This window comes from Pygoscelis adeliae, unplaced genomic scaffold, assembly GCF_000699105.1.
Source record: "Pygoscelis adeliae isolate BGI_AS28 unplaced genomic scaffold, ASM69910v1 Scaffold47, whole genome shotgun sequence".
In the NCBI taxonomy this organism is placed as follows: domain Eukaryota; kingdom Metazoa; phylum Chordata; class Aves; order Sphenisciformes; family Spheniscidae; genus Pygoscelis; species Pygoscelis adeliae.
Window position 1 is genome coordinate 1,581,651 of NW_008825255.1, and position 12,721 is coordinate 1,594,371.

Genomic DNA, 12,721 nt, shown 5'->3' on the forward strand with positions numbered 1-12,721 from the left:
TGTGAAAAGATAGCTTAAGATACACAGAGCTGGCATCTATGTTTTATTTCCAAAAATACTGCCTCAGTAAAGAAAGAGAAATAGGTGTATTTCAAGGGATATATACAAGGAAAGGTAGTTGCATTTTGGGCTTCCTAGCTCCTCAAAGTCACGCTCACATCTTCTGAAGCTGTTCAGCTGTGGAACAAGCGACTTTAAAGATCCTACACAGGCTTCAAGAATTGTGCGTGGCATTGGAACACGTACATAAGCTAAGTCTGCACTACAATTTGTAAAATTTTGTAAGGAAAAGGAAAAAATCTTCATTAATACCTACTACCCACACGATAAATACAACCCTAAAACTGAAACCTGCTTTTGAAATCATATTGCACAGCTTTACGTAAGGCATCAATAGACTACTCTGCTCCTCAACTTGAATATTTTCAAATAAGCTAAAATAACGGAAGGGTTTTTCTTTTTCTGATGTATAAAGACACAACAAATAGAAGGAAGGCAAGATCAGGAAGCACTCAAAGTTGAAAAGGGCCTGCTGATAGAAATACACACCTTGCGATGACCAACTATGTGCACCCTCCTAAAAATATTTAATGTCTCATTTAAGGAAGTGGCCTGTTCCGGTGGGTTTCTCAGCCACCATTTAAAATAGAAGGTAGGAAAAAATTCCCCTAACCATGGAGCATCCAGTACTAATCAGAGTTGCCCAAAGAGAAGAAGTAAGTGTGTCGAGGGCTGTACGTGGCTGCTCTGGAAAGCTTGGTCTGGATGACCGAAGGCTGAACACACAGACTTAGTGACAACTTCTGCCCCAACTCTTTCACATGGATTTCCGTATGAAGGGAAGGAAAGGAATCCTCTCTCTCTCTCTCTCAAGCAGAGCAATACCTTCAAAAGAAATTTGCTTTCTAGTTCAGAACAGAATCCTCCCCCTTCCTTGTGGTGTTTTGGTTTTAAAATACCACTGATACTTTGAGAACATAGCAGATAGACCCACCCGCTGGAGGAATAAGTTATTTAAGGAATAAATTTCTGCCTTTCCAGAAATCCCTGACAACTGGACACAAGTTTAATCAAGACATCACAGATGCTGATTTTGACAAACTGAGTTCTAAAATAATTTTTTGTTAAAATTCTGAGTTTTCCAACCTGCTACTGAGCTGGTCAGAACTGAGAATTTTATACAATGTATAACAGCTGTTGGATTTTTTTAGAAAACCCCACTATGTGCATCACCATTTTTTTCCAACCAGTACTTTTGGACAGCAAATAAAAAGAATTGATGAGGAGTGATCCAAATCACAGAGAACTTGGTATTACATGAATCTGACCTGCAGATTGGTATGTGGAGATGAAGTGGTACCATTCAGAACTGCAGGGACGCATCAGACAGGAGACCTTCAAGGCTGATCTTGAATTTGAAAATCCACCTCCACACAGGACTGTTCAGAATCAAAAGAGCTCTCATGAATCTGAAACGAATGGATTTTCTCAAGGAATCATTACACTTTGTTTGCCTGTGCTCACAGAGCACATTTAGTCTAAGCAGGAAGCACAAACCCATTGAATTTCTCCTCCACGCATGTATTTCTGGCTTACAGGAATTTAAGCGCAGTTCAGGTTCTGTATTATCTCTGTACAAGCGTAAACCCTAACAAGAGAACTAAACACATGAAATAAGAGACAGAAAGAAGGCTGTTGCCCAAAGAAAGTGTAAGTCTTCAGCCTGTGCTTGTGAAGTCAAAATGAGAAGCAGATGATCCTGTATGGTTTCTCAAAAATAAACTGTAGTGACTTGGACTGTTTCCAACAAATTTTGTAGCACTCTGTGGTTGGGAAGAGAATTGCAAATAAGGGATAGGTAAAACAAATTCAGAAGCTATTTTGGGAGAACGGAAAGGAGGAAGTGCATTGAAAATGAGCTGACTGAAAAAAAAATTATGTTGGGGGAGTGAGGTTTACAGCCAAAGCTAGCAGTTGAAGTGATGCCCCATGCAACACGGTTTAGTGCTCGTTAACTACAGCGTCCAAAAGACAGAGGCTACATTAGAAACAAGAAGTAGTATCCTGTTTAATAATCAATCCCCTGGGGAGGCGGGGGTGGAAATCAGCTACAGCACCACTGTAGCTCTTAGGAAGCAGGATACTTGTTTTCAAAACAGAAATAGGAGCCTTTCAACACAGTTGCACTAAGTACAGAGATGGAGAAAAGCTCTTTCGAAGTCAAAGGAAATTTCTTTAAATAGTCACTGAAATAATGAGAAATATGTGCCACTCTGTGCCACAAACTGTAACTGGGACAGTCAGTTATTTGGTGACGTACTTTTGCAACTCTGGTATCGTAGACTCCCTCACCTGGACAGACGATTGCCAAAATGCATGCCACACGCTTGCACAGCCACCACGCTGGTGTTGGGTTGCCTGAGCTAGTGCTGTTCCGCACGGGATGAACTCTCCCCTCCCACCCCCTCGGTTCCCCCCAAACCAACCCTCAGGCTAAAGAATTTTTTGAGGAGGATGTTCGGGGGAGACACTTAACAACTTGGGTAGCTGCAAGCAGTGTATGCAGCTGCACGCATGCCAATGAAAGCTATTCCTTCCTAATACAGGGAACTCCAAAATTAGGTGGGAAACCGCATCTGAATTGTGTAGAAACTAGAAACGATGTAGTTATGTCTGATGGGTTGAACACAGACTGGCAAGAATTCTCTCAGAATAATCCAAAAATTGATTCCCTGGATGCCTTACAGGTGCCCCAGGCATATTTTGAGCATTGTGAGCACAATGAGAAAGGGATCAACAAAGTGTATGCGCATTCTAGGATAAAAACTTGCAAGTTTCATTTTGGAAGGGCCCAAACTGAACTCTTAAAACATTTATTTTAAATAAATGAAATATGAAAATACTATGAATTTATTTGTATATAACAATAACACTTTAATATTTAGTCAAGGAACCATGAAAACTAAAAACTCACTACTTACATTAAGAACTCACCCATTACAACTCAGTACTTTAATGATAAGATGACAAATTCTCTGAGGGATATGGAAACGCTTGTGTGATTATGGTGTGGCTCTTCGGTGAGTGGAAGCAAACTAGGATATAGGACTTGTGCCTTGGGCTCTCGCTATTTCTCGGGCGTGAGACTTCAGGAGTGTCGGACACATAACAAAAGCATTAGGTGTTTCTTTCCATTCAACTCCATTTAGTGTCTGTCTGGAGCTCGCAGTTAAAACGTGTTGGCTTTACTAAGGGTCAGCTGAACGGATCCATTCACTACCCTGGATCCATTCATTACCACCTGCATTTAGGCAGAGCATCCTGCTGTTTAACTAGCACCAGATGAGTCAGACTCGATTACAAACTTTTTTGTCATGAGCCACAAACACATTTAAGAACTATTTCAGTGCTATAAGGTATTTCATGTTAGAACTAAAGTTTAGCACAACCTAATTATTCCACAGTAACAATATTCTCACTAGTGACACCACAACAGCAAAAGTAAGGCTAAAGTTTGACTCAAATTTTAAAATTTTAAATAGCTTTTTCAATGGCCACACCTCACTAACATACTTATGCTGAATATTGCCCATGCCTACCTTTATACATGTTAGAGTAGTTAATATAAGCAATAAAGAACCTCAAAAAAATACAAAAGGGCATTACTGAATTATTTAAAAAAATACTTATTTATAATTAAAGTTTTGTCAAAAACTATTGTGATCTTTTATAGCTGCAGATAATGAAAATACTCAAGAATTATTCTGCAATTTTACAGTACTGAAGTGGAAGATTAAAAATAATCATTTCATTCTTATTTAGATTGTGGAAGTGTCTGTTTTCTTAAAAAGTACAATATGGCTAGTGTTAATTCTAAAAGCTTGACAATGTCCCTTTGTCAGGTAAGCTACCACAACAGGTTTCCATGTACGGAACCTGTACTCAAAGGGAGAAAGCAAGAATAATAAAAAAATTCAATAATCATTATACTTATGTATGTAAAAATCTACAGCCATACAGTGAAAAAATACTACAAAGCTATGTCAACACAAAGGAGTAAAATTCTGTCACTGTATCAATTACTGCACTGCAGCACTTCTTTTTTTTAAAACAAACAAACAAACAAACAAACTTTTTTTAGTGTAGAAAAATCCTTATCGTAGTATGTGCTGTTGCCAGTAATGTGGTTGACGTGGGTAAAACTGCGACTGCTACTCAGAGGCTGAGCACCGCACCGATGACAGCCGCAACCTTGGGCTTTCGACGTCATGCTGCCGAGAATCATCAGCCCGTGCTATACACAGCTAACAGGAATTTGTTTCCCAAAAAAGGAACACCGCTACCTTTTTCTTTCGCAGCAAGTAATCTGAATGTGAGTGATAGGCAAAACTAAGTATTACTCTGGGTGGTACAGAAGGGGAAAATTCAACTCTGAGCTAGTGAGAATCTTACTCGATTTATTCAATAATCTATAATTAAGTTTGTATTATAGCCAACAGATCCCACCAAGGAGCATGTATGCCCTCTGGAGTATCACACAATACAGTAATGGTCCAAATGCTCTCAACTAAGACAACTTTAGACTTTAGGTTTCTAGTGTTTAATTATAATTTCTGATAATTTTATTCCAATAAATACCAAGCAAACTGAAATAAAAAACCTTTTTTGCTATCGGGAAAACCACGTGACCAGGAAACAATTTGTTTATGAACAAGGAATTATTTGTATTACCTATTAAAAATAAGATGCTTTAATATAAATAGCATCAGAAATGGCTAACAGACAATCTCGTTTTAAACTGCATCTGTATGAAATTCTTGGCTTTATCATTTGGGAGTTTCCTTGTGAAGTATTTTCAACTCTTTCTAGTAGTAACATGTGACATGTCATACAATCCTTCCATTCTCAAAGTATGAATTTCCCACTATAAAAGCTGCTCCTGGCCCTGAGAAATACAGTATTTCATTGTTTGCTACAAAAACGTCCTGCTTCCAGAGCTGCAGAGGAGTGACTTCTGCTTTTTCTACTTCTCCCTACTTTAACAATACCTATCTTAGCCCACGATGGCTTTTTGTACAGTGAAGAAAACACCATTAACAGTGAAAACAAAAAGGTGCTAAACTATTTGTTCAGAAATATTCCAGTGGTGAAACAGCAAAAAGGCATTTCCCATAGGAACAATTACTAACTAGATTCTGAGGAGTTATTAATCATTTCAGTTTAATGGTTTTTTTTTTTGTACATGAGAATATTTTGGAATACTGTTACTATTCCTCACAAATCGAATAATGTATTAGAATTCTGCAAGCTAGTTTCATAAAAAGAGCCTCTTACCATAAATTAAATTTGTAAAAGAAAAGAAACATAATAGAAAGAAAGATTTACTTATTGAGGAACACCTGTTTTAGATAAATACATTTGAAAACACAGCAGGGTTTAACAGTCCCCTAAAAAGTTTAGCTGTTTTAGATTTTTTGTTTGCAAATACGCTGCTCTTCTTACTCTCTAGGAAGGCGAACTGCTTATGAAAGGCTGTGGCAATGCAGTTGAAGCAAATGCTTCTGAAAGCTTTCAATAGCATTTTTTCAGTTTACAAAATGTGAAAACATTTTTCAATTAGTAAAAAAAATAGTCTAATATACAAACATTTTTTTAAAAAATTCATTTGTGAAGGAATGTAGCGTTATTACCCAGACACATACCCATTCACTCCTCAGATACTGGTAGCTGTCTCCTCTTGACACAAACCTCTCTATATTAACCCAGAGAAATGCGTACATGGCCAGTTAGCCCAAGCAGAATAGTCATTCAGCTCTCCCCAAATTTAAACTATCATAAATTACCATTTGGACAGCATTAGAAAGAAATTGAAGCATACAAGGAATAAACTATAGTTTCTTTTTATATCAAAATGTACTCTTGAAAATGTGTTTGGCACAGTGCTAAATCATATAGTTAATACTAAATATTGCAGGATACAATAAAACCCTGGAGTTAACTTGTGTTTACACCCTTTAAGGGATAAAAATAAAAAGATACCAATTATTCAGAAGTCAGCCTATACAAACTGTATAAACAATATTTTATGTCTTGTTTTGAAAACCACTGATATAGTAAATTTTACATAAAAGACTGCAAAATAATATAAATGGATTTAAACAGATCTTTACAATAAGAAATTCAAATGGAAACAGACAAGTAACAAAGAGAAGTAAAAAAATTTATTGCAGTATTTGTTCCACCAGATTTGCTGGGGATCCCTTTTCTTGTATTATTTCAGGGTGACCTAATACATCAAAATCTACATTTACAAAAACTCCTCCTGCAGATAGGTCATAGATACTGCATGCTTTTTTTTGCCTTTTTTTTTTCTTTTTTTTTTTTTCTTCAACAGAATAAATTATATATCCAGGAGATTCTGCCATTTTACAGCCTGGAAAAACAATGCTTCCCTGGAAACTGGGCTAAGCTAAAGAAAGCCATCCGCTGCTAGGTTAAACTCCAAGAACACTTTATTAAGAACATTAACAGACTAATTTCCAACATTCACTTGTTTATTTTTTTTAAACAGAAAGTTTTTTTTTCAAGATATAAACAATTTTTTTGTTAAACTATAATACAGTGGGAGTAAAAATGAACTGAGAAGTTTCTGCTGCACAACAGCGAAGGAAGCTCCCACAAAAATGTTTACCAAACATTTCCTTCTTTTTTCCCGCGTCCCAGGTTCCATTCTTACTCTTCATTTAACTGATTTTTTTTTTGCCAGAAAGTTGATATTTCAAGTTTTTCTGTTATTTCAATTCCTGTAAATTTGGCTGCATGTACAAATTCATTAGCTGGAAGTTCCATCCTTGGCGGCATACAGCGATCGTAAAGTCTGCACAACTTTATTAGTCAGCTTATTAGCACTCGTTAGAGCAATTTTTTTGTAAATAATGTCTGACTCTTTAATAGTGTCTACCCAAGGCACCAGTTTGCGGCCATCACGGCGCTTAGCCTCAGTCCAGGAGCCACTGTAGGAGCCTGCCATCCACTGAACACTGAAGCCATTGCTGGTTTTCTGTACTACTCTTGCAATTTGTGGTCGGTCTTTGTACTTTGGACAGCAAATAGCGATGACATCCATGACATCAACACTTTCATTCATCTGTGCTGCCAACTCCGTAGAGTCTGAATTTCGTTTTGACCTTCTCAATGACTAAAACATTGGGGGGAAAAAAGACCAAGTGTTACACAAAAGAACTTTAGTGAAATTATTGCTTTTATTGCTTTTAATCCCTTGACGCCGGGAGTTGGGATTTCCCGGCACACATTCCATTGCCGGCAATGAGACGCACCGCGACCGCCAGCGCCAAGGGGTTAACATATCCTTGTAAAACCACATACTCTTAATTTGTACCCGTGTCTTTATCTCTTATTGATATATAAAATTATATATACACATGAATCATAAAGCTACATAAAAACTTGGCAACAATAAAAAGGATAACACACAGTACATTCCAAAGGAAAATTAATAACTTTTTATACGGGATAAATCTCATTTTCTAGTTTGTTTTTTTTTTTTATTGTCTTTTCTGTTAAACTTTCTACAAAAGTTGTATAAACGGTTAAGTAGAGAATCTCTATCTACAAAATGCTTTCTTTCATGTGGATTACATTACTTGGTGTACATTTAATATAATAGACTGACATTTATAAGCACATAAAAATCATTTTACGTAATACGCTGCGAAATACGTTGACTCCTCCTCCGCCTCACCCCTGAAGTGCCTCCTCCTCTATCCTCCCCATCACTTTCATCGTCCTCTGTCTCAGCTGCATTGTTTTTAGGGCTGCCTCCTCCAAGCAGCGAGGTAATTGCTTTGTTCCGAGCATTTGTGCTAGCTGACACCTCTCCATCTTCTTCCTCTTCATCAGGATCCAAATGTTCCATAAGGAGCTTGAACTATTAAAAAAACAGATTAGTCCACATTGTAACTTTAAAAATAGATATTTATATCACACTACATTAAATAAAAAACAAATGGCAAGGTAAAGAAACAGGGTAAAACAAATGGCAGACAACTTCAAACTTGAACAGCTTGTGTTTTGTTCTACAAACTTTTTACTTTCCTCTCTTTTTTTACTAGGTATGTAAAAGCTTTCTTCCTGTGTTTCTAGAATTGCAAGTTTTCTCTGATTGATATTTAAAGATTGTGTCTGTGTGTGTAAATACACTAGATCTACACCAGATCTAGTCTCCGTTCCTATGATGGAAACAGTCAGAGATAAAGTGAACAAGTTATATGGGAGAGGTATACAAGATGGATACCAGAAATTAGAAAATACTCCCATAAAGATGAACACCCTTTAGCTGAAATTAATTTTCATTGTGTTTCAACTTATGAGAAGTCTTTGAAAGACAGTCCTGCTAAACACCCTGAAATGCAGTGATGAGTTAATCAGTATATCGCGTAAGATTACCAGGAACTTAACATTTTGAAATGTTCATCCAATACATCATCATCTACTTTCAAGTTTATACTGTGTTACCTAGTTTGAAAGGATTTCAGGTTTTCTGTAAAGCAACTTTACTTACATCTAAGTACTGTTTTACTATACTCCTCTTCACTTCTTCAGTGATCTTGGAATTAGCCATATCACTCCGCAGAAAATCCAGAGTTTGTTTTGGATGGAAATGCACTCCTGTCTTCCTGTTTATCGCTTTATCATAAACTTTTGCAGATTCAGATGGAGAATATTTCTGAATTTTACTGTTTAAAAAAGCAGAATGGAAGAGCTTTTAAGGAAAGTCCAAAGTAATTTCAAGGAAGAGCTTTTAAAATCTTCAAGTAGTTATATTTTAATCAGTCCATATATAATAGACATTCTGGTAAGAAATGACATAATTGTTTTTTCTAAGCCAAAGTTTCATTACATTCAACTTATCATGTTTATGTTTTTTCTCTTACACAAATCTATTGCTTAAACAATTAGTTACAATCAACTTTAAAAAAAACAACCTTCCAAACTTAATCGTTACAAAGAACTCACTAGATAACGAGATGGCCTATTATCTAAATATCCTTACCTATCAGAGAATCCACAGAGGTTCTTTAAATGCTGTTTCAGCATCAGAAGTAATAATATGCCTTGGGAGACATTTGCAAATTCAATTAAAGGAGCTGAATTTTCTGGTAAACATTTCATCACAGCATTTATATCATTTTCTTCATCGGAATCTGAATCAGAGTCTACTCGTTTCCGTAACCTCCGAGGCTTAGAAGCTTCCTCCTCACTTTCACTCTCAGTACCACTGTTACTGTCACTCTCAGTTTCCTCATCTGATGAAGGTTTTCTTTCCTTTTTTTTGTCTTTCACCATAGACTGCAAGACAGAGAAGTTAACCACACATTCCAAAATTAGAGTAAGTAGCATCATGTACATTTCTAAAAAAGCTTTCCAAAATCATTACTGGTTTAAATTAGCAAGAATTCCCTGAACAATGTTATTAATTTATAACTTGATATTCAAAATTAAAATTATTTATGGCAAAAAGATGCTGAAAAATTGATCCAAAGCCCGTATTTTTTGCAAGGTAGGTACAGAAGAAACTGAAGCAGGAAGTACTCCGCTGGCATGTTATTCTTAAAAGACTGCTCAAGTTCGTTAGCAGTGACAGTAAAATGCAGTAGAAGGCCAAATACAATGAATCAGAAAGAAAATTCCGTTTTTCTTTCACCTGGATATTGTTTCTGTGTGTCACATAGATTTCCATATGTACTTTGGTACAGACTAGTCCAAACTGGTTTTAATCCTTGTCTCTTAAAATTCTATGACACTAATTATCACTGCTGACCAGGGAAACACTCAAGTGATCATACACAGTATTAGTAACAATCAGTTCTACTATTTCTAAAGCTCCAGAGTTTCACACGTGCATTATGACTGCACATAGTATGATTTTTCATAACACAGAATTTAAGGTGTCCTAAGCAGGATCTCATCCTTTCTGTGCTGGGTGCTACACACTGGTCCCCATACTGAAGAATGTACTGTCTCTGTCTAGCAGATTAAAAATCAACCTTGGCAGGGTAAGAATTCAAAGCAGTGTACTTTCCAGTCATCAACTCTGACTCGTACTTACTAGTCAGATTGGACATTCTAGAAACGCGTTTGCTTCCTGGCAGTTTGCACCTTCTACTGTTAAAGTTGTCCAAGAAATGAAGACTCTGAAGTCTTCAAGAAACAGACGCCTTTTTCTTACAGGGTCGTGTATTGCCATAACAACAGATACTATACCATGACTCAGGTTCTTATATGCTACCTTAAGAAAAGACATACTGTGCACTCTTTTCTTGCAATAAACTGTGTATTTAAAGTCTCTCAGGCGACACACATGCAACTGCCATCAGCTACTTGACAGCAAAATAAACAGCCAACCGGATTTTATTATTAAAATTATACAAACAACCACGATAAACTAGTATTTCATGATGATTCTGGGTTCATGTGCTTTCAGATGCATGCAATTAATTATTATTCAGTCATATCAGGAAATAATAGAGATTTGATATTAAGATCTCAAAATTCATCATTCTTTTTTACAAGTGTAAGCAGCAATGTAAGGAAGGTTTTTAACTAGTGTCTACCAGGCGCAGGTCAGAGCAGAAAGGGTTGCTTGTTTTTAACTACTGGTTACAAAGTAATGCTACTGGTCCATATCATAATAATGGTACTGTATCCACTGAAAAATCAACCAAATTATAGAGCAGCTTACATTGCCACCATAATAAATATACTAGACTATAAATGCACATACCTCTTTAAATGACTGTAGTAGGTTGCTACCAGAAACTGATAGTGTAATGTCTATATGATGCATTATAAACAGTGGCTCTTCCTGTGTTTGATAAGGAAAACAGGCTAGATTGTCTGCTATGTACAAGAGCATATTCACCTCTGTTTTCTGGAAGTTAAAGATAGTACATATAAATACACATACAAATATCTTAGATTTATGCATTTATCCTGTGTTCCTAGCAGTCTAGAGCAAAAGCATGATCACAAATTTTATTCTTCGTACCCCCACGAACCCACTATAAACAACATATATATATATATATATATGCAAAATTTAGTCATACCTGAAGATACATTATTTCTGATCAGTCCAAACCGGGTATAGAAAGGTACAGAATGATGCAGAAGTAACAAATGCATTCTATTATATAGATAATATTATATAGGTAAATACCTTATATTACAAAGCAAAACAAAGTACATTAAGGAAATAAAGTTATCAATAATTATGTCATAAAAATACACTGTAAAACGAGAATTTAAGATTGTAATGCTGTATTTTAATTTCTTTTTAAGTGAAAGAAATGTGATGCTTACTGCAGTATCATCAAAGAGGTTGAGTAAAGAAATTAGAAATGCTCGTCTGTGTTGACGGTTCCCTCGGATCATAGAGTATAGGTGTGAACACAATGCATTGGATGATTCATCGTGTCTAAAACCTCTTACAGGATCTTTTGGGCAGATATTAATTGCCTGTTGTACCTGGTAAGACATCTTCATTCCAGCCACTGCTTTCATCTGAAATGGAAATGTATTTATTTTTATTTAAACCATTGCTTTCAAAGCAGTAGAACTTATTCCTTTTAAATGGATGCTCATCTGAAGTTTAACTTTAAAACATGCACCGAGGCAATACTACCTTTTGAGTTGGCAAATGGATTAAAACAGAACTTGTAGCAGAGATCAGAATGTCTTGTGAACGGCTTTCACTGTAAATTCTGTTAGAAACATACAGCTAATCTGTTTACAGCCACGTATTCCAATTTAAACAATTTTCAAGAATACTGAAATGTTTTCATACATGAACAGAGTGTTTTACCAAATGTGTATGTTTGATGTCACTTGTAGTAAAACCAACAACTGAGTCCATATTAGTACAATAGGACTAACAAACAGAAAATTAGGGGTTTTTTTTTGCATATATCCTGTAATTTCCAGCTGATTTTACTTACTTCAAGGCTCCTGCTCTAGTTTCAGAACAAACTGAATCTCTAGTTAGGCTGTATATCCAACTCTCCTCATACCACCTCTGCTGCTGTTCAGCAAAGTTGTCTCTTCAGCTATACATTGTCTTAAATCCCAGCTGCCTACATAGCAAATTTCATCTGCTAGCCTTCACCTACTGGATTAGGTATCTGTTTGGATGCCATGAACAGTGCAATGCCCCAACTGCAGTGGAATACAAGCAGATATGAGAAGTCCCACAGTGTAGCACACACACTGAACCTAGACTGTGGCCTTCTGAAATAAGGAGAGGGTGCTGCAGCTCAATTTCAGATCTTAAGCAGAATTATTGGCACTATGCCACAACTCCATGAGTCCTCTCTTAGCCCTCAGATTTTCCTTTCAGCAAGATCCCTCAGATCTAAACAGCTTCCTATGCTCCTTCTGCTTAGATTACAATTTATAAAGCCTTGATGTTCTAATACATATACACTAAGGACTTCTACTTTTATAAGGTGCTCTCTTCCCTAGTCTATTGATACAGGAAAAATCATTGCTAAACATTATGAAACAGCTGTCCTTACCTCTTATCAAATAAATGCTCTTAAGTACTATTCAGTGAAGAAAATATTACTGTGAATTATAAATTAAAGGAAATTTTGGACTGGAAGAGACAATTCAGATTATTGTATCCTTTCTATTTCTAAGACCA

General features: G+C 36.3%; 1 protein-coding gene across 1 annotated transcript in view; it reads right to left on the bottom strand.

The window, feature by feature from the left end:
• Positions 1-5,884: 5,884 nt before the first annotated feature.
• NIPBL (Nipped-B homolog (Drosophila)) overlaps positions 5,885-12,721 on the bottom strand; it is a 171,496-nt gene continuing 164,659 nt past the window's right edge. The window contains 6 exon segments of the mRNA XM_009329439.1: positions 5,885-7,198; positions 7,763-7,948; positions 8,582-8,756; positions 9,074-9,369; positions 10,805-10,951; positions 11,383-11,583. Coding sequence (XP_009327714.1) covers positions 6,833-7,198; positions 7,763-7,948; positions 8,582-8,756; positions 9,074-9,369; positions 10,805-10,951; positions 11,383-11,583 — 1,371 coding nt within the window. The 3' untranslated portion in view covers positions 5,885-6,832.